The 22,241-nt window shown below is 58.6% G+C and overlaps 1 protein-coding gene across 3 annotated transcripts in view; it reads right to left on the reverse strand.

Moving 5' to 3' along the window:
* SULT4A1 (sulfotransferase family 4A member 1) overlaps positions 1–20,258 on the reverse strand; it is a 32,598-nt gene extending 12,340 nt beyond the window's left edge. For all 3 annotated transcript variants that reach the window (XR_007129576.1, XR_007129575.1, XM_047742632.1), the window contains exons 1-4: positions 20,024–20,258; positions 3,421–3,551; positions 2,169–2,249; positions 1,522–1,648 (exon numbers count right to left, since the gene is read on the reverse strand). Coding sequence is in view for 1 of the 3 variants with exons in the window: in XM_047742632.1 (XP_047598588.1) it covers positions 1,522–1,648; positions 2,169–2,249; positions 3,421–3,551; positions 20,024–20,192 (508 nt within the window). In the remaining 2 variants the exon portion in view is untranslated. The remainder of the gene's footprint in view (positions 1–1,521; positions 1,649–2,168; positions 2,250–3,420; positions 3,552–20,023) is intronic.
* Positions 20,259–22,241: the final 1,983 nt, after the last annotated feature.

Here is a 22,241-nt window from a genome sequence, read left to right on the forward strand (position 1 = left end):
CTCCTCCAAGCTCGCTCTGTCAGTGAACGGGGCCGGCCACTGCCCCTTGTATGCTCAGATGGAGAAGAGAATGTGAGCCTCCGAGGGCCCGAGCTACGGTGCACCGGCTGCGAGCGCTGGGAGGAGAGAGAACATGGGGGCTAAGTACACGTGTCCAGAGGCTTGGGTGGGATCACAGCAAGTGCCTGTGGCCTTGACCTTCAAGAAGTGGGCTGTGACCTTCATACACGAAGAGACCTGTATTAGGATAACTCTGAAATCCCCTGGCCTGAGCAAGAGACTAACATAAGACCAACACCAGGTGGCAGTTTGACTGGGTGGACGCTGACTCCTTAATGGGGTGCAGGCCCCGAGCTGGTCGCTCTTCTCCAGAGGCAGAACACGCTGGGACTTAAGAACATGGTTTTGAAAACCGCATCAGTGGCTGACCGAACACCCAGCAGACCAGAAAGGGCCTGAGCCAGGTGCAGGGAGGCTGGGGGACAGGGAGACTGGGCAAAGGGTCTTCTGCAGGCTCCAGGGCAGCCTCCACCCCTGGCCGCTCCCCCTGGTGCCACTGAAGCAGATCCCGAGGGGCTCGGCCACAGAGAGCCCTGGGAGTGTGGCACCTGTGAGGGTCCGGCCTTCCCTGCGGTGTGGGAGGCAGCTCGGGTCCGGCTACCCGGCGCTCATCTGGGGCAGGGCATTCCCAGCTCGCCCCAAGCACCTCACCCCACTCCTGCCACACAGGCTCGCTGCAGAGCCTCGGACGGGGTCACACAAGTGGACGGCAGGGCTGAGCGCTAAGACTCAAGTTGGGACATAAACCATCTGGGCCAGGAGTCACTCCCTGCACTGACGCAGCCCACCTCCAGCCCTGCAAGCGATCCCTTACCCAACTGCCACTGGGGGTCCCAGAAGGTGCCAGAGAAGCCACGGATGGCAATGGGGGAGCCACCTCATCAGGTCCCTGATCCAGTCTGCTCCTGTCCCGGAGAGGGGAGATCAGGGAGGGTCCCCAGCAAGCCGGGTCCCCCCTTGCCTTCTCTCCTGGGAATGAGCTCCGGCAGAGCACCCCCTGCCCGTCACACAGCCCGGGGCTGGGGGCCAAGTCTCTGGCCCAACCCTCGAGCACAGCTCAGGACCCCCGGGGCTCTCCCACGAGGCCACAGCCCCCACTCGGGCCTCTGTCACCAACGGGAGATCTCTCCCTGCCTCGCTTTCTACTGTTCAGAATCCAGGCAGGAAGAGGAATGCTTTCAACCAGGGACCTTCTCAGAAGCCCAACGATGGGGTGAGAGTGAAGGGCTCCTGAGCTGGATGCCGGATCTGCGTCCCCCCACCCCCGCTACGACCCCTGCCGAGCTTCCAGGCACCCCTGAGCCCCGCTTCCCCGCCTGTCAGCGGGACAGTGGGCCCCAGCAGCGTGCTCATCGAGGGACCTGGGGGGAACAGGGGGCGACGCGGGCAAAGCGTGAGCACATGCACGGCTTCAGGAAACGAGCCGGCCCCACCCACACCGGCGCAGGCTGAGACACTTACACTTGTCGTTCATGAATCTCCGGCAGAACTCCTGGAAAGTGCCCCGGTAGCTCATGGTCCGCAGGGAGCGGTGGAACTGGTAGTAGGACACCACCAGGTCCTTGGGGTTCCGCGCCATGTATATGACCTGTAGAGGGAGGGATGGGCGGCTCAGTCGCTGCTCCTCTGACCCCCTGTAAACTGACAGCCCAGTCCAGCCCCAAGGTTGGCCCCAAGGCTGGCCCCAGGTGTGCACGGCCTCCACGCCAGAGGCGCATTCTCCTCTGGCTAACAGCATCGGGTGGGGCGACGCCCGAGCATCTGATTACACTTCATCCCACAACACGACGGGCCTGACCCTGGTGATGAGAATCGAGGCCTCATCAATGGAACATGCTGAGCAAACGAGAAAGATCAGAGACCATGAGCAGCGGCGGGTCCTGGGCCTGATGCAGGAGCAGAGGCTGGACCCGGGCTGGTCAAGCCCAAGTTCGACTGTAAGGAAAATCCCTTATCAGAAACGTGGACAAAAGGCTGGGGGTACAAGCTCAAGATGGCCTCTGTGGTGCTCGGCACGGCAGGCCTCTAGGAACCCTGGTGGCAGCCCCAAGCGCGGCAGACCAGCTCTGCCTGCTGGGAGCTCTGCCCGGGGTGGGGGTGCAGGTTACCTTAGACTCGCCGTTGTGGAGATCGGAGGGCAGGAAGCGGTAAGGGAGGTGGCTTTTGATGAGACGGGGAGATGTCAGCTCCTGCGGATGGTCAGAGGGAGAGGCGTTCAGACGACACACAGCTGCTCATTCGCCGGCCTTTCTAACGGTCAGGACCTGCACTCCACCGGGAAATTTCTCACCCGAGATCTGGCCACCCTCCAGACTGGGCAGGACATGTCCCTGTCCTTGGGCACCCACAGCGGGAGCCGACCGATCACGGTCCCGGGGGTCTGCTCCGAGGGCTTGCCCAGGCTGTGAAGGGCAGCCGAGGAGACGGGAGGCCGAGGCGCGTGGGGGTACCTGCTGACTCAGTCCCACTGGCCTCAGGCCTTCCTGCTGCTCCTGGAACATGCAGGTCCACACTGTCCGTGTCCCAGCTCGCCCACGTGGCTCCTGTTTCACAACCTTACTCAGCGGGTCCCCAGAGAGGACGTCCGCCCTGGGTGCTGTCCCCACACAGTGCTGATCACCATTTAACCATGGCTCCTTGCTCCTCCCCTGCCGGTCTCCCTCCCTGGAATGCAGTGTTGTCGGTTTTGTCCTCGGCTGCACCCCAGGGCCAAGAGCAGTGCCCCATGGTGGGCGCCCAGCACAGCTCTCCCAGGGGGCTCCATGGCTGAGTAGGTGAGGGCTGGATCCACAGGGCTCCACACCAGGGAGCAAATAGCCAGGTGCAGCTCAGCAGCCACCGGAGGCCGCAGTGCAGGCAGGGACTGGGGTACGCGGGCCCCTGGACTTTGAGAGCAATGACATGGGGGGCGGGGCGCTCTCCAGAATGCTCATCCAGTGGGAGACGGACAGGTGGTCCGCACAGGAAAGGAGGCCTGAGCTAAGAGGGGACAGGGACGGGAAGGGACAAAGAATCTCAGTGGTACCCAAGCACGAGGAGGGACAGCACTCCGGGAGAATGACCGTTTCCTTCCTGACACTGACCACCGTAGAATCATATTCTCCCCCGCTCCCCTGATAGAGGGGGTGAGCCACAGTGGGGAGCCCCCTTTCTACTGCAGAGTCACCCATGTCACCCACTGTTCTCATCTCAGGGTCACTGGCATGGGCTCCAGCTGATTGGTCTCTCACCTGGCTGTCTACGGGGACCGGCAGCTCTCTGCTCTCCTTCTACCATGGGCCTCCCAAACCCCAGGAGCTACTGTCACTCCAGGTCCCCAGGGAATCCTAGGGGCTAGGTGCCACTGGCCCAGAGAAGTACCTTGATGATGTCCAGGCCCGGCTGCGGGTACTCCAGGACCGGGAGCTGCTCGTCAATGTTCATCAGGCCGATCTCATCGGGGTCGGCCCCCTGGCTCACCAAGTAGACCACCTCCTGCAGCAGGCTCGTGCCTGGAGGGAGAGAAGCCCCCAGGGGGGCCGCACTTGGAGGAAGCCCTCGGGCAGGCCCCACTCTCCAGGCAGCACCTACTGCCGAGACTTGGGCCTGAAGACCCACAGCCCATCCCATACCCGGCCAGCCACCAAGTGCAGAGCCGCAAAGAGCAGGACACCCCAGGGACAGGCAGGACCCCAAAGAGCGTAACCCCCGGCACCTCATCTGGTCCCTGTGTGCGGACCCCGCGCCGCTCAGGCTATCAGCTCCACGTCACTACCGGGGAGCCCAGGGCTATCCCACCACCACCCCCCAACCTCTCAGGAGAAACAGACCCCGCAGGCCGGGGCCTCCTCCCCCAGACTTCAGTCCTTGTACTCCGGGGGACATGTCTGTCGCTTGTTCTCATCTCCCCACCCTGCAAATGCTGGCTGCCCCCAACACCGCCTCAGACCCCTGCCCTCCTGGCTGCTTGCGCTCCCTAGAGGGCCTCACGCCGTCCCCCCACCAAAGCCAGCTCCACACTCCCTCAACCGTCTGCGCACCCAGGAACGCGCGCTGCCCACTGCCTCACAGGGACCGGACCACGAACGGCCAACCTGCCCGTGCCCTGCTCAGGCCCACCTGCCCGTGCCCTGCTCAGGCCCACACTCAGCAACCCCAGATCTGCCATCAGGGGGAGCGAAGAGCTGTCCCTTCCATCCCAGGCAGCGCCACAAGACCCCCCACAGCACTCTGCTTTGGCCCGGCCCACCCACCTGTGTGGTTTCCTCAAAGCAGCAGATCGGCCGTTCCAACACAGACGTTAGATGGCATCCCTCGTCCACGAAGACCCCACAGGGACCTCACATCTGCTCAGAGAGGAGACCTTCCCTACGGCCTGCAGGCCTGTCCACAGCTCTCTGTGTCCCTACCCGGCACCCCTGACTGCCCCGCTCTCTGACCACCGAGCTCCTACTGGCCTCCCTGCCGGTCGGAGTGCACCCAGCTCACACCCCACCTGATCTGCCGGCGCCTGTCTGGGCCCCTTCCTCCCTCCAGCAGGCCCTACAGGTGTGAGGACTCCCTGCCGGCCACATCTGACACTCGCACGCTCCCCGCCGCCCCACACCGCGCCAACAGGCCAGGAACAGCCTGCACATTCCTTTCGCAGCTCCCACCCTCCTGCTGGAAAGACATGGGCCTTGTTTTTTGCTCTACACGGACACCAGCACATGGCCGTGCCCAGCCCCTGTTTTCTGAACACACAAGCAAGCCTTGGCTGCTGAGTAATCAGAAGACGATAAGTCGATTGAGGAAGACTTCTTGGAGGAGGCAGCTTTGGAGCAAAGGCACTGAGAAAACAGTGTGGTGGCTTTTTTAAGTCAAACAGAAATGACTTTACCTATTAGCCATGGAATCCTCCCACCAGCCTGAAAGGTGACGACCATCACCCCCATTTACAGATGAGGAGCCTGAGGCCAAACTGGGAAGCTCCCACCCTACTCCTGGCGATGTCTGTTCACCCAATGGCCCGGGGCACCTGCCCTCCGAAATCAGACTGTGGGCAGAGCTCCCAAAGCAGGCCTCTCCCAGGGACAGCCTCAGGATCCATCTTTAGTGGCCCTGCCCCCAGCCCTGCAGCCCTCACAGGCAGCGACCCACACAGACGCTCTGCACGTTAACATCCCCTGACGTTGCCAGTGACCCATCAGTTCCACAAGCCCCAATCTCACCTCCACTAAGTATCCAAGCCGGAAGACCAGCCTCCTCAGAGCCCACGGAAGCTCCCCACCTGCCCCACTACTGGCCTGTTCCCCATGGCCCCCTCCAGCCCCTCCATGTCCTCTTCCTGCTCAAGCAACTTGGCCTGGCCTTCAGCATAAGCCACAGCACTGGGGCAGCCAATGGGACACACGGGACGAGGACAGTGGGCAGCCCCTGGCCTCTGCAGCTGGCAAGATGGGACAGAATGATCACGGGCGGAAACCAGCTGAAGAGGATGATGACAACAGCACTGACGGGTCACCGTAACCAGAGCCCAGACACAGGCTCGCCGTCCAGAAGGGTCTGCACCAGGCGCCATCCGCGCCCCAGCCTCTCCCTTCGGGCCTCTGTTCTCCATGTCCACCGACGCTGCCCTGGCGGTGCCTGGGTATCAGCGTGAGCCCAGTAGGCCCCTCGGTGGCTGCAGGGACCCTCCACCTTTGTCCCCACCTGCCATGTCCCAGCGGCTCTCGGCCCCTCTCCTCTCTCTACCCCTCCGGCTCTCTGGGCTGTGGCCGGGTCTTCCCTTCCCCCCAGAACTCAGCACCCCTGTGGCCCAAGGCTTCAATGGGCCGCCCTCCTGCCTGATCAACGTGGTCTTTGCACCGCTTTGTGTCGTGTCTGTAGCTCTCTCCCACCCCACAGCACCCCGCGCCTCTGCTCTGACCGCATTTGGTGCACTGGCATGACTGGGGGGCTCGTGAGGACAGAGAACACGTCTTAGTTACATCTTAGTTCTTAGGGCTGCTGTGGCTTCAAACGGCAGTTACTGTCCCACAGCTCCGGACGTCAGAGGCCAACACAGACCACAGTGGGCTCCAGCCAGGGTGCGGGCACCACCACTCCCCATTGGAGACTCCGGGGGAAAAGTCCTTCTCTCACTATTTCCGGCTGTCGCCACATCACGTCACCCCGCCTCCTTCCTCCTTGGTTGGTAATCCGTGTGGGCACACCCAGCGAGCTCACCCAGAGCCCAGGACAACCTCCCACCCGGGAGCAGTCTGGTAACCTCCATCCTCCTCACCACAAAAGGTGAACTACTCACAGGTCTGTGTGTTGGGATGTGGATGGCTTGGGACTGTTACTCTACTGACCGCACTCACAGTACGTTCTTCACACGGTTCCTGGCGCTCGGTAGCTGCTCAGTAAGTACACGGGCCCGACACATGAACAAGACCCTAGGGTCTCCCCCACCCACCTGGGAAACGGGACTTATCACGGGCTTGTGTCCACAACCACCATCCATGCGTCCTTCATACCCGGGGCAGCTCTCCCCTGCCGCAGCCCTTCCCTGCCTGGCTGTGGACACCCCCACTCAGTGGGGTTATGTGTCTCCCACACGGGACTTAGGTCAAAGTCCTCCCTCAGGATCTGGTGGTGGCCATTCAAGGGCTATCCCTTCATCCGCCCCTTTATTCATTCAACAGGCCTGCTCCAAGAGCCACCCTGGGAGTCCTCCCCCCCTCAAAATTGTGGCAATGCTCCCCCCTTCTTCACAGGGCTGTTGGGGGCACGGCCATGAAGTGAGAAGCTCCAAGCCAAACGAGCGCCTCTCTGGGCTCCTAAGGCCATGACAGGCTCCACTTACCAGGACGGCACACACACGAGCACACAGCACAGCCTCTGCCCATCCGCGCCACCCTCATCCCAACAAGGGACACAAGCCATCAGGCCACTCCTGTCCAAGCCACATCCCAGACAACAGGTGACACCGGGCGGGGGAGGGGGAAGCTCCTGCACAGGTCAGGAGGACGACCTGGGAGCACCGCCTGTGCCAATAAGGCCGCGGCGTCTCCGGTTGGGCTACTAGCCTGAGGTCAGCGAGCTGGGAAGGGGAGTGCTTCCGGAGTGGGGACCCAAGTCTTCAGGTCCCCACTTGCACCCACCCCAGCCCCAGGGCATCCGAGCACGCCCAGCAGACATGAGGGCAGGGAAGCCAGCCCCGTATGGAGCCCACCATGGAGCCTGCAGGGAAGCGGGGGTGGGGCGGTGCTGCAGGGGTGCATCCAGGCCAGAAGCATCCCCTCTCCTGCGGCCACTGGGCCAGGGTGTACTAGAGCAGGTGGGGGAGAAGAGGGGCCTCAGCTCTCCCAACCATCCCACTGCCATCTGAGGCCAGCGGGGGAGGCGGGCGCGGGAGAAAGCCTGCACCAGGAACCCACCTGCCCGCCAGCAAACCCAAGGTGAGGCGGAGGAGAACCAGGCTCTCCCGCCAGAGACCGGGAGGGTTGGCGGGGCAGCGCCGCCTTCCTGGGCAGAAACACAATCCACGTGCTCTCCGATGGCTCCACTTTCAAGTCAACTGGACGATCCTTTCCAGAAGGGCTTCTGCTGACTCCAGCCAAATCCCGGCTCCCACGGGCGGCGGCAGTGCCTCCTGACGCTGGGCCTCTGGGTCCGGACCCCTCAGAAGCCACTGACATTCTAGGCGGAACTCCCCCGAAATCAAGGGTCCCTGTCACAACACGGGGGTGGAGCCCATCAAAACTCCCAGCAGAACTCTGGTGGCCGGAACCCGTCAGCACTGGGCCCCAAACCGCCAGGATCCTGGGGCTGGGACCCTGCGGCATTCTTTGACTAAAGCCAAGCATGTACCTTGTTTAAGAACTCACCGAGTACTAGAAAGCGAGTCGCAGGAAATCCGGCCCTCCACCCCACCCCCAGGCCCACCCAGAGCAAACTCTCAGGTCAGCTTCTCTTACCCTCAAACTTCTAAGGTGCTGAGATAGTTCACTCACGGTCTAGTTTCCGGTCTACGGATTCTCAGCAGAGGCAGACAAGGATGGGCCAAGTCCGCTCACACATGCTTCCCTCCTCCCCGCGTAGCCAGAGCGGGAGTTTTGGGCGTACTTGGGAGTTAACCGAGTGTTTTGCTCAAAGTACTCCGGGTAGGGATTACACTTACTTTCCTGTACAGGACTCTCATCTTCCCGGAGTAAACCACCGCCTCTGTGTACTTGCTTCGCTTTCCTTGTAGCCGCCGGGAATTCTCTCCCCGGCTCGGCAGCCCGCCCTCTGCGACGCTCTCAGTTCCGCTGAACCCCCCTGCCCCTCTGCTCTCCGCCACGGTCCGCCCGGGATCCCCTCGGCCTGCAAGCACCGCGTCCCCTCTCCGTGCCCCGCCCTGGGGTCCTTCCCACCTGCTGGCGGAGCCCAGCCTCTCGAGGCTCCCGAGCGTGGGGCCGGGTAGGCAAGCATACGCGTCTACCTCACTCGTGGCCCGCAGCTTGGCTGCGTTCAGAATCCCGGGCCGGGGAGCATCTCCCCAGACCCGCGCTCCACAGTCCCAACCCCCCAGCTGCTCGTGCTGGGACCGTGGAGCAGCAGCTGCCCCGTCCTCCAAGCGCAGCCCGTCTCCCCTCTGGAGACACCAAGACCACACGGCAACGTGCTCCGGCCAGCTCTGTCCTGCCGGCTCCTCAGGGGGCTCCAGCTCACGCTCTCACGCTCTCGACATCCCCGTTTCCATCACTCTCTCCCCCCTGGACTGTTCTGTTCCTGCAACTCCGGGATCCTCCCATTTTCTTATCCCTTGGCTCCTGTCCGCCGTTTCGTAAAACCTTTTCTTCTACTTCCCAAGATCTTTCCTCCACTTGGCCATCCAAAGCTGGCAACTGAGTCTTCAGAACGTTCAACGACTGTCCTCTTCATCCCGAGTTCTACCCGACCTGTCCTTGCTCTTCTCTGGCCGGTCGTCTCTGCAGGGGGCGCCGCGTCCCCACTCTCGAGGCAGCTCTCCAGAGCCCAGAGCGCAGGGGGGTCCCCCATCTTGGGTTTTCTCCTGTTCCATGCACCGCCCTGGACTCCTCCAAGCTCCTTTCTCCTGCCTTTTGTTTTTGCGGGTCTCTGTCCCTCATTTTGGAGACGAAGACCCGCTGACCTTGAGTCCACTGGCAGGGGAGCACGAGCCCCTGGAGAACACAGCCATCTGTGGGGGGCAAGGCCTGCTGACTGCAGGCCTGACTGCGTCTGGGGCGGCCTTGCCCGGGCGTCTCCTGGCGGAGCCCGAGGGAATCGTTACAGCTCATCCGCTCCCTGCGCTGGGGGTCCACCTGCATCCCGGGAGCCAAGCAGGGAGGGGGCTGGGAACCTAGCTTTCAGGTGACCCCCAACTTCCGACTTGGCACCGAATCCCAGCTGAGAACTGTGCTCGACATCCCTGAGTCCACAGCCTCCCCGGATCAAATTCCCCAAAGAAATGTGCCTGCGGGGGTGCCTGGGTAGCTTAGTGGGTTAAGCCTCTGCCTTAGGCTCAGGTCATGATCTCATCAGGGTCATGGGATCGAGACCTACATCAGGCTCTCTGCTCAGCAGGGAGCCTGCTTCCCCCAGCCCACCTCCCTCTCTGCCTACTTGTGATCTCTCTCTGTCAAATAAATAAATAAAATCTTAAAAAGAAAAAAAGAAAATAAAGAAACGTGCCTACGATGGCCTCCTGTCATCTGTCCCCGATCAGAGCTACCACCCTCGGAGGTATCAGGTGCCCCCCACTGCTGGGGCCCCCAACAGGAACTGCTGGTGCGCCTGCAGCCCTCCGGCTGCCAGCGTCCTGGCTCTCCGCCTGCTAGGTTGGTTCACGCTAGGCCACCGCATCTGACTGTGGGATCTGCACGTGTTCGAAATCCCAAGTCACTGTCCCTCCCTCTCTGAGGGTTGCAGACCTTCCTACTCCCTGACCGTCCGCAGTGAGGTCCCAAGAGGAAGCAGAGATGAACCCATGTGTGCGAAGCGTGCCCTTCCCCCGAATGCCGCACAGGCATTCTGGTATCACCGGACAACGACGCGTTACAGCCGGGCCCATCCAGAAACAGTGACAGCCAAGCGTGCGAAGCTGCGGCCACAGAGCAGGACCAGGCCATCCGGCCCCCACCCCAACCCCCGCTCCCGCAGGAGCTGCTCTCTCCGCACAGGCCCTACGGCCTCCAGGAGCCCACTTGGAAGAGGAGGAAGAGCAGGCCCATCTACTACCGGGGAAGCCCCTGTCCCCCATCCTGGGAGACTCCACCTGGGCCCCCTTGGCTCTCCCAGGAGTCCCCAGACACGCGGGCATCTGCGGCGCCCTGGGGCACAGTCCCTCCGCTGCAGATGGGCGCGGCTCACACACGCGCCTGCAGTCATGCCAGAGACAGCAGGGTGGTGCTCAGTGTCCTGGGTACGGTCACCTCAACTCAGCCATGTCCTCATTCGACTGTCACCAGCCCCTAGGTGGCCACCATCATCAGACTTCACACACCAAGAACCAGCTCAGAGATGAACCGCCCCAGGCCATAGACACCAACAGCCATGAACCCAGAACCCTAAACTCTGATCCAAAACCAAGCGGTTCCTCCCACGTGCCACACACACACACCACACTCATACACACCACACCTACACATGACATACACATTCATACACATATCACATTCACACATACACATTCACACAATACACCACACTCACACACACACACACCACATGCATACATGACACACCCACACACATACATATGGCACATTAATACACACACACTCATACACACCACACGACACACACACACTACACACTCATACACACCATACACCTGTAAAAACACACACCACACACACATAAACCCCAAACACACTCATACACATGACAGATACATGACACACACACCACGTACATTCATACGTACCACACACACTCGTTCGCACCACACACACACCATATACATACACGACACACACACCACAAACTAGACACATTCATACACACCACACATATACACAAATAACACACACACACCAACACATGATAAACACCACACACACTACACATTCATACACACTACCATATACACGACACACACACCACATTTATACATACCACACACATGCAAATAACACACAGACACACAACATACATATGCACACAAACCACACACACACACAGACCCCAAAGCTCACACAGCAAGTGGGCAGCACACCAAGGCCTGGAGCCATGTGTTCTCACTTGCAGGCTTCAGCTCTAACCCTGAGCCCCCACAGTTGGGGATGGAACAAGGGTGAGGCGGAGGGAGAAAGAGGCTGGGACCTCCGCAACCACTGTGGGAACTTGGCCTCTAGGCCCACAGAGCCCCCATGCTAGTATCTGGGCCCCTGCTGGACACCAAGGGGTGACAGACTTGGCGGCTGAGCAGCACTACCACCTCCCACAGAGATGACGTCAAGTGGCCGCGGCACGCCCAGCCCTCAGACAGCCAGGTGGCCACAGTCCCTGGCGGAGGAATCCCCTCGAATCTGGGGCCCAGATGCCCAGCCTCACTCTTCCTGCCAAGTCCGGGGGGCCAGACATGGCCGGCACACCTCCACCCCTCAGGTTCCAAGCATGACACTCTCCTGGGCTTCGAGCTAGAAAAGCATCTGGGCACAGCAGCAGGGCACCCCGCCTCCACCGTGTCCCATCCACATTCTGTGCTGTAAGCAGGCAGCACCTCGCTCTGTGACACTGGGCACAAACAGGCCACTTGCCAGGGCCAATGCAGGACGCAAAGCCCCAGAACTCTGCTTGCTCTTTTGTGCTTCCACCGGCCCCGGGAGAGGCCGTTCCCTGGCTGGTTTGCAGGTCCCAGCGCTGGGAGAAGTGTCACCTGGAGGAGGGCTGCACAGCCCTGTCTGAAGCCTCCACTTGACCCACAGAACACCCCCCCCCCCGGGTGAGGGGGTTAGCCAAGGTCAGGGACAGCAGACACTAGGCTACAGTATTAGTCTGGTTTAAGGCACCGAGTCCAGGTGGGCTCTTACACAGCAACAAGCACAGAATGTTCAGGTGGAGTGGGCGTGAAAGAGGGGACAAGTGAAACAAGGGCTAACAAGGTACGAGGTCCCCGCAGGGCGCTACAGCACAATACCACGTGCCATCCTCCCCACCGCCCAGCGAAACGGAGCCCATCACCCCCACTTCAAAGAGCAGGACACAGAAAGGGTGAGGGCTTCGCCCCAAACCGAGACTCGGGCCTGGGTGTCTGTAACCCGCCCCTCCTCCAGCAGACCCTCTCAGTACCCAGCCACCCTGGACGTCACCTGCAAGTGCTGTGCCTGCCTCTCACTCAGCCCCTGGAGGAGGCTGCAAAGGGCTAGGAGCCAGCGCACGCAACACCCTCTCCCACTGAGGGACAGGAGCTGGCCGCTGAGCACCGCCCTCCCGCCCCCCGAGGGAGCCCCCGGGGCACTTCCACACCATCTGGAGGCCCCAGCAGGCAGAGAGCCCCAGGACCCACAAGGGCACCACTCCTGCGACCACCTTCTCCCTCACCTCCTGAGACCCCCTCCCGCCTCACTTCCCCACTCTGACCCTTGCTTCAGGCTCCCCAAGACCCAAGCAGAGCGTGCCTTGGGGACGTTTCCACCTCCCAACCGCCCCTCTGCTTGCCTTAATGCACCCCGGAAGCCTGTGCTGGGTCCTCGCTCCCTACCAACAACAGAGCATCGTGCCACGCGGCTCCCTGTCCGACATTCCAGAAGCTGCAGGCTTGCCCCCTGCCTCATCTGACCGTCGAGAGACGAGGAAGCAGCGCCGCTTCCCCGGGATGCAGGGAGCTGGAGGAGCGCGGCTCCCACGCGAGCGAGCAAAGGCTGGAGCCACCAGATCCTCACCCGAGTCCAAGCGCATCAGAGAGCTGAAGCTGCAGGGCAGCCAAAAGGCAGAAATCCCCGAGGGGTGGGCCCCCCCAAAAGGCAGAAATCCCCGAGGGGTGGGCCCCCCCAAAAGGCAGAAATCCCCGAGGGGTGGGCCCCCCCAAAAGGCAGAAATCCCCGAGGGGTGGGCCCCCCCAAAAGGCAGAAATCCCCGAGGGGTGGGCCCCCCAAAAAGCAGAAATCCCAGAGGGGTGGGCCCCCCCCAAACCCTTCCTCTCTAAGCCAGCAAATCAGAGTTACAAGTAACAACAGTCCACCCCTGGGGGAGGGACAAGGGTGTGGGGACAAGCATGTGTGGGTCAGGACCAATGAGGAAAGACGCTCCAGAAGCGTAGCCCATGCTAAGCACAGGGCGGTGTGACCGAAAGTAAAACAAGTGGTCGGGTGGTCGGTCCTTCACGCGACCAGAGCAACCCCAAACCCCAAAGAGAGCCCAACGCATACCACACTGATTCCTCCTCCAAGCTAATGGCTTGGCAAAAAAAGGCAGGCCCACTTCCAAGCATCAATACAACTGACCTCCACCTCCAAAGTCAGTCTACTATGTCCAGCTTTCGATCAAAAAGGACTACTCATTAATAAAAGGCCAGAAAAAGGAACTGTCACAGGTCAAGAGACAAATCAATCAACAGAATCAGACTTGAGAGAATTTAAAATAAGTCTGTTTAATATGTTAAAGGATTTCATGGAAAATGTGGACAACATGCTTGAACAGACAGGATATTTAGGCAGCAACATGGAAACTGGAGGTGGAAATGGTAGAGGAAAAATTAAGTCACAGAAACAGGAATGTGGAATGCTTCTGAATGTCTCACAGACCTGACTTTGTAGCTCTGACATAGTGGAGGAAAAAATCAGTTGACCCGAATAACTGAATAGTCAACAGAAATTTCCCAAGCAGAATCACATAGAGAAAGAGTGAAAAAAAACCAGAGTATCCAAGAGCTGTAGGACAATACTGATCTCACACATATGTAACCAGAATCTCAGAAGGAGAGAGAGCAGGACTATAGATATTTGAGGAGCTAATAACTGAGACTCTTTCCAAAATAATGAAAGGCAATTATCATATGATCCCACTGATACATGGAATTTAAGAAACAAAACAGAGGATCTAAGGGGAAGAGAGGAAAAAATAAAACAAGATGAAACCAGAGAGGGAGACAAACCATTAGAGACTCTTAATCAGAGGAAACAAACAGGGTTGCTGGAGGGGAGTGGGGTGGAGGGACAGGGTGGCTGGGGGACAGGCATTAAGGACATGTGATGTAATGAGCACTGGGTGTTATATAAAACGGATAAATCACAGGCCTGTTCCTCTGAAACCAGTAATACACTATACGTTAATTAATTGGACTTAAATTTTAAAATGTTAAAAAAAATAATGAAAGGCAACAAACCACAGATCCAAGAGGCTCAGACAACCCCAAGCAGGATAATCAAAAAAACAGACACCTGGGGGGCGCCTGGGTGGCTCAGTGGGTTAAGCCGCTGCCTTCGGCTCAGGTCATGATCCCGGGTCCTGGGTTCGAGCCCCGCATCGGGCTTTCTGCTCAGCAGGGACCCTGCTTCCTCCACTCTCTCTGCCTGCCTCTCTGCTTACTTGTGATTTCTCTCTGTCAAATAAATAAAAAAAAAAAAAAAACAGACACCTGGACACATCGTGTTCAATGTGCAGAAAATCAAAGACAAAGAGAAAATCCTGAAGGTGCTCTGAAGAGAAAAGACCCACTCCACAAAGGAACAAAGAATTACAGCCAATTCGTCTACAGAAACTAACGTAAGCCAGAAGACGACCGGGTGACCCGGCTGAACAGTACCAGGACGGGGACCCGGGGAGGCTGGACGGCTGGTCCTATACTTAAGGGATGAGCAGCATCTTAAAGATGAGAAGAACTCATCAGGTAATCAGAGGGGAGAGGAAAGAGGAGAGGAGGGGGCGGGAAGGGTACACCAGGAGCAAAGGCAAGAAAGAAAGAACCAGGCGTGTTCCACCGGTTCCTGCGGCCGCAAGTACGGAGGAAGCACAGGGCAGGTCCCAGGCCCCAGGTCAGGCTACGGAGTTCAATGCTTCCTGAAGGCAAAGAAGAGGCAGTAAAGAGGTCTAATGAGGGAGCGACCAAGGCTGGATTTGCTTCTAAGAGGTCCTTTCAGCTCCCGAGGAAGAGGTAAACTAAGAGGGGAGGCCACTCGTGTTCCAGGTGAGGGAGGAAGAAGCCCACGGCTGGGGGGGGGGTCTGAGAGCTTACCAGGTGCAGCCCGATAGGACAACTACAGGCCACATGTGGCTCCTGAGCACCCGAGTCGCAGCAAATGCTACTGAGGAATGGATTCCTACTTGCATTTCATCTCGACTCATCCAATTTAAAAAGCCACATGTGGCCAGCGGCTACTGAAGTGGGCGGCACAGTCCTAGCCTGTCACCTGAGCGAAAATGCCAGAAACTCGAAAAAACTCTTAGCAGTGGAGGGCTGGAGGGGAAAAAAGGATCTAATTACTGCTTTTCCCAGAAATCCCCAGGCCCTGGGAGCCCTGGTTCCCCAGCAGTGGGGACAGGGAGGGGGCAGAGCAGTGGATACGGATCACAAGGTGTGTGCAGAGGAGAGGCAAAAGTTGTCCCTGTCGAGGAGAAATAAGGAATCAAGACAGGACCCTGGCACTGGGGGCGTCACCAGGATCTCCTCCCAGTCCGCTGGGGTCAGAAGACACTCCTCCCAGAGGCCCCTGCTCCTTTGCTCTCCAGAGCCCTGGGGACGGTGTCTTCAGGCTTTCTCCTCCAAGCCCCTGCGGTGGTAAGGAACGGGGTCTCCCTTGCCAAACCAGGAGCCTGGACATGCCACCCTATTCCCTGATCCCAAGACCCTGGATTATGTGCAGACAGTCGGGATGAGAGCAAAGGGAAGGAGCAGGGGAAGGAGGACAGAAAGGGAAGGGGGGAAAGGAAGAGGAACGGCACAGCGACTCGGGAAGGAGAGCTCCCATCACACCTTCAAACCTCTGCCCTCCCTTCAGGGATGCTGTGCGTGAGAGCACTCGTCCCTCCTCAACATCTCCTAGCCCGCTTCCCGGTCCACCCCCTGAGGCCGTGAACAGCCTCCTCCCCAGGCGGTGGGAAAATGAAACAAGATGCCGCAGTAAACACCTGGGACCCACCTGGCCCCGACAGGTGCTGGGCAAATGCGGGTGCCCATCCCCCCATCTCTCCTCCCACTGGGCTGGGGCTTGTTCATTGCCACCATCTACAAGTAAAAACTGCCTGCTCAGATGCTGGGTCCACCCCTTCCCCCACTCCCCTCCCTGGACCTGTATCGATCTACAAAATGGAAACAACCACAAGAACACAGGGTTGTTCTGAGGCTCAAGAGAGGCAGACACTGGGACTGGGGCTGAAATCTGTAATCCCACCCTGCCTCACATCAAGGTCCCAGGCCACCTCCTCCATGTAGTGCTCCAGTGATCCTCCTTCCTGGGCCCCTGACCTGACCCTGTCAATTAGCTTTCAGCCTCAGGAGCCTGGCTTCCTAATGTCACCCCCTTTCCTTGAGGAGAGTGTCACCACATTCGCAACACTCCCCAACCGGCCTCTCCTAAGCACGGGTGACATGCACGTATAAAGAAAAGGAAGTCATTCACCTTGCCTGGGACCCGAGGATCTCCCTCTAGCCTCCCCCACCCCAGGCTGTCTTAACAATTAAGACTCAAGGCAGTCCATCAGGTCCAAGCCCCTCATGTTTCACGGGCAAACCGAGGTCACCCGGGGACAGGGACAGGGCCAGGACCCGGGGGCTCTCACCCCTCAGCAGTGATTCACTTCTTCCCTCCTAACCAGTGATGGGAGAGCGTGGATGCAGTTCAGGGTGGGAAAGGAAAATAACATCAGGAGGCGGGTGCTCTGGCCCAGGCAAGGAGCATATCCCAAGCTGATGGTCCGTGACTTTGGGGACCAGGAACCTGCTGGCAAAAACACCAGCGGTGATGCCAATCACCCAGCCAGCCAGTCCCAAGACCTTCCCACAGACGAGCCAATTTAACACTACGACCACCTTGGATCAAAGAGGCTATAAGAACAAATGATGATACACCAGGATGGAGATAAAGACAACAGTCATCCCCAGAAGGCACAGTGGGTTCCCAGTATCTGCAACACAGTCTGAACAGGTGCCATCTCCGAGAACTTCCAGCCACGATGGAAGTCCCTGACGTCCCTGTAGTCCAACATGACAGCCACGACCACGTGTGGCTACTGAGCACCTGAGTGCTACTGAGGAACTGAATTTCGACTTATATTTCATCTCGACTCACTGAATTTAAAAAAATCACATGTAACCAGAGGCTCCTAGAGTGGGCAGTGTAGTCCTGACCTGTCCCCTGAGCTGAAATGTCAGAAACAAAGAAAATCCTTCTAGAGCATAGTGGAGCGTTGGGGGAAAAAACAGGATCTAATTACCATGAGAGACACTCCAGCCCCATGAACCCCTGTTCCCCATCAGCGGGGTAGTGGGGAGAGGACAAGGGGCTCTACAAGCCCTTCCAGCTCTGACCACTTGCAAGGTCATTCCACTGGAAACACGAGGGGCCTGCGGTTTCCCTCTGGGGCCTCTGCTAGCCCTGACTTCTTGTCCGGATCCTGGCACCACGCCCCCAGCAGACGGTGAGCTCACTGAGGGCAGGCAGCAGGCGGGACTTCGCTCTGCAGTCCCAGCACACAGAAAAGCGTGTGGGCACAGCAGGGAGGGAAGGCCAGCGCTAATGACAGGACCCCTTCCCGCGGTCGCCGTGCAGCTGGCACGGGCAGGGGGTGCTCGCGCATCACATCCCCTGCCCCTGCGGAAACCACAGCTCCAAAGCGGGGCAGAGTACTTGGCCTGCGGGATTCCGTAAGTGGCTGCTCACCTATTCCTAAAGCATTCCGGGTCCCTCCTGAGCGGCAGTCGGCCTGGGCTCAAGAAAATGGCCCCTAAGACCCAAGGGCTGGGGCCACCTCAACACCTGTGCCATTTTGAGCTGTCAATTTCATGGAGAAAAAACCAAGGCTCAGCCATGCCCAAGGGCAACGGCTTACTGGAACTGGCCCTTCCTGCCGGCAGAGGCCACTGGCAACGACTTCCAGGGCCCTTTTCTCTGATTCAAAGAATCTTCATGACAGACTTCGGAGAGCAGTGTTCCGCCCCCTTGCTCATCTCGCATAACAAACTTGAGGAACAGTGGGGTGGGGAGAACAAAAGCCTTCAGAGGCACTGATAAGAGCCTGGAAAGGCCATAAGGGCCGCTGGGAATTTTTTTTAAGCTTTAAAGAGGTGGCTCTCTAGGGTTCTTGCAGGGATCTCACACAAGGCACGAGGGTCCCAAGGCCACCACTGGGTTTTCTGTCACCAAGGGAAAGAGCCCTGTTTATTCTTCTTAATAAAAAGTTCAGAGTGTGCTTTCATCTGTCTTTGAAAGATGCAAGTTACCAACCAGATCTGAGCTTGGGTCCTCTAGAAAACCTCCTTAAACTAACACCTCATTCCTCATCGAGGTGCCCAGAAAGGTCCCTGCAGAACCACGCCAGGGTCCCCAATGGAGGGTCCCTCTAAAGCAGCCCCACGAGCCCCAAGTACACGGCTTTCCAAGTGAGGCTTCTGGCCCGTGCCTCCTCCCCCACCAGCTTCTTAACTTCATAAAATGGAGGAAGGTACACGAAGCAGAACCCCTCATCTGCAATTCAAAAATCCTAAAGCTCTCCCCAAACCAAGTTTTTCACAATTCATTTGGAGGCAAACCCTGTCCTAAACTGACATGAGATGATCTTTAGTCTTGATTGCTCTCACTTTTAACGTGGGTCCAAAGCACAATCCCACACCCAGCTGGGGGTCTCAGCTGTATGAGATCTATGGCTCTGAAGGAAAAAGGCTGAGTCCCCCATACCCATGGGGCTGTAGGGCTGCTGCAGAAGCAAAGCCCCTCACCACGGCAAGCGTCCTGTGTGCATCTCCTCCCTTTCCCCCTTCCCAAGGACAGCCTGGCAGCACCTTCAGACTTCTTCAAGCTCCCCTCCCCCACCAACACGCGTCCCACCTGCCGCTGAGGCCCCATCCTCAGGCTTCCTCAGAGGATCAGGCCTACCCCTCAGGAGTCTAGGACCCTGCAACAGCTGGGAGACCTTGGCAATCAGCTCTTCCAGCAAGCTGCACTGTCACTGAGCCAACATGACCTCCAGGCTGGCTACTGTCTAGACCAGTTACAGACACAGTGCCCAGTCTGGATCCAAGTGTCTCCCTCCTTCTCCAACACAGTGGCAACAAGGGAAACCCTCAGGTTTCCCCAAGGACAGGGAATCGGCCTCTTTCCCCTGCAAACCTCAGAAGAGACACCACATGATGATCTCGTACATCAAGTCCTGGGCAGACCAGCCTGGCTTTAAATCCCAGCTCTGCCAGTTATCAGCTGTGTGACCTTGGGCAAACCACTGCCCCTCTCTGAGCCTCACTGCCCAGACTGTAAAGTGAAGATGGCCATCTCCACCTTACATGACTATCATGCGTATGAGGTCAGTTAATGCTGGGAAATATGAATGCCCTGGGTCCTGCCTGAAGCTACCTGAGTGATGGGGGCCGGCCCTGAAACAAGGGAACACCGGGCATGCATGGCTGATCCCATCCCCCACTCGGTGCCCACGCAGAAAATGAGGGACGCCCTGATGCCCGTTTTAGCCCCCTTCCCAAACGATCACCAAGACTTTGCATTCATCAAAAGCTGAAACTGGCCCAGGAACAGAGAGGTTAAGTGACTGCCCAAGGTCACACAGCCAGCTGGGTAACGGGAGGGGCTGCAGGGAGGGGTAGCGATCGGCCCTGGGCCTGTCCTGGAAGCTCCGGCCTAACAGGCTCCATCCCCAAGACACACGGTCCAGTCCAGCCGTGGACAGCCGGGCCCACCTCGGAAGGTCTCCGGCCTTGGTTTCCCCAAATGCCGGCGACCCCCCACCCACACCCCCACCCCCACCCCGCCCGGTGATGTTCCGTCCCCTCCCCCAGCCCCCGACGGGAGGTCCCTGGCGCCGGCGCGCCGCAGAGCCGGGCGGGCGGGGTCTGCGCGGGGCTCACCGGACTTGGGGTAGGTGACAATCCACACGTCGCTGGGCCGCACCGGGAAGTTGGCGATCTCCTCCATCTTCCCGCGGCAGAAGGGCGGCAGCCGCACGCCGTGGAACTCGAAGTACTTGCTCTCGAACTCGCCCGGGGTGCTGGGGGTCTCGGCCTCGCTCTCCGCCATGCCGCCGCCGCCGCCCGGCCCCGGAGCCGCGCCGCCCGCTCCCGGCCCGCCCCACGCCCGCGCCCGCACCCCGCGCCCGCGCCCGCACCCCGCACGCGCCCGCGCCCGAGCCCGCCGCCCCAGCCGCGCGCAGCGCTCCGCAGGCGTGACGTCACGGCGCCGCCCGGCCCGCGCCCCGCCCCGCCTGCGCTCCGCGGTATGACGTCATGGCCCCGCCCGCCGCGCGCCGGCCGCCCTCCGCAGACGTGACGTCGCGGGGCCTCCGGGCCGGGCTTGCTCCGCACGGAGCCGCGGTTTACCCGCCCTGCGGTGGACCGCACCCCTGGCCGCCGCCTCCTTCGCGCCCACAGGCCGCATCCCCCGCCGCCGCGCGTTCATTCATCCACCCGCGGACGCCGTCATTCCGCGAGCGCTCTGCAGGCTCACCAGCGCTCCCGCGAGAAGTGACCTTCAAGGTTCATCTAACAGATATTTAGGGACCCTCTGATCCGTACCCGGCACTGGCCCAGGTTCCCAAGCTACAGCAGGCAAAAGCCCGGCTCTCCTGGAGCTTACATTCGTCAGTAACCGAGATAATCTCAGGTGGTGATGGGTGCTACGAATAACACGCTTCGTAATATCCCGCGGGCGGATGTGGGGGGGCTGTTAACTGCAGGTTCCAGGGCCAACCCCGGACCTCAAGAGACAGACTCGGTCGGGATAGCGCCTCCAAATCTGCATTTAATAAGACACTTTTTTTTTTTCATTCTACAATTTGAGAACAAATGATTTCTAAAGGGGTTTTAGTCCATCCATTCACTCAGCAAACGTATACTAAGCACCTACCACGTGCTTGGAGCTGGGGGAACACAAAGATGAGAACAGTGGGGTCCCGGTCTAATTCTCTGAGTCTAGACGTCCTCCACTGCGGAAAGGGAATGATAATCTCTACGCCTAGGCACTATAGCTGGGAGGACGCAGAGACGACTGTACCAGCAAGAATCCTGAGCAAGGCAGGTGGGCAGGACCTACTCCCTCTCTCTCTTGCTCTGGAATGATGTACTTGCACAGAGACACACACGCGTGAGCGGGGAGCACGGGCCATGTGTACACAGTGGGCAGAAGGAGGAAAGAGGAATTAACCTTGGCTCTGGAGGCTGGTGGGTGTCTTTATCCAAACGGAAGAGGACAATCCAAGCACCTGAGACATTAACGATTAGGTAACGACACAGATAGCTAGAAAGGCTGGAGAAAATGAGCAAATGAAAGAACGATTGCCTGATGTTTCAGATGAGGGTTCTTACTACCGGAGAAGTCAAGGGAGAAGGTTTTGGATTGGAATCTGAGGTACTGACATGAACTTACTATTTTTTTAAATCCCTATTTATCGGGGCGCCTGGGTTGCTCAGTGGATTAAAGCCTCTGCCTTCCGCTCAGGTCATGATCCCTGGGTCCTGGGATCGAGCCTCGCATCGGGCTCTCTGCTCGGTGGGGAGCCTGCTTCCCTTCCTCTCTCTCTGCCTGCCTCTTCCTACTTGTGATCTGTCTGTCAAATAAATAAATAAAATCTTTAAAAAAATAAATAAATAAAAAATAAATCCCTATTTATCTTTGCTGAAAAGGCTTTTAGGTACTAGTATTCCAGTAATAACGAGGCACACCAAGTGTCCAGATCTTCGGTCCTAAATACTCCCCACCAAAAGGAACCAGACTCTCTTGGGGTGGGGGAGGGGAGGCAGGGAAACAAGGCCAATTCCAGGGCTGGGGAAAAAAAAAAAAAGTACAAAACGAGTCTAAAGCATCTTCTTGGCCAAAAAATAAAGTGTTAAAAAATGATAGGATAGGTCAAAAGGACACGGGGGCTAGACGGAAAGGCCTAATTAGAAAAACTCTGTACATATTAGACAAAAAATAGAAAATAGCTTGGGACACCTGGGCGAGCCACATGTCCGACTCCCTGCTCAGTAAGAAGCCTGCTTCTCCCTCTCCCTGCCACTTCCCCTGCTTGTTCTATCTTTCTCTCTCTGACAAACAAATAAAATCTAAAAAAAAAAAAAAAAAAAAGGAAAC

This window comes from Lutra lutra, chromosome 8 (genome assembly GCF_902655055.1).
Source record: "Lutra lutra chromosome 8, mLutLut1.2, whole genome shotgun sequence".
Lineage (NCBI taxonomy): Eukaryota > Metazoa > Chordata > Mammalia > Carnivora > Mustelidae > Lutra > Lutra lutra.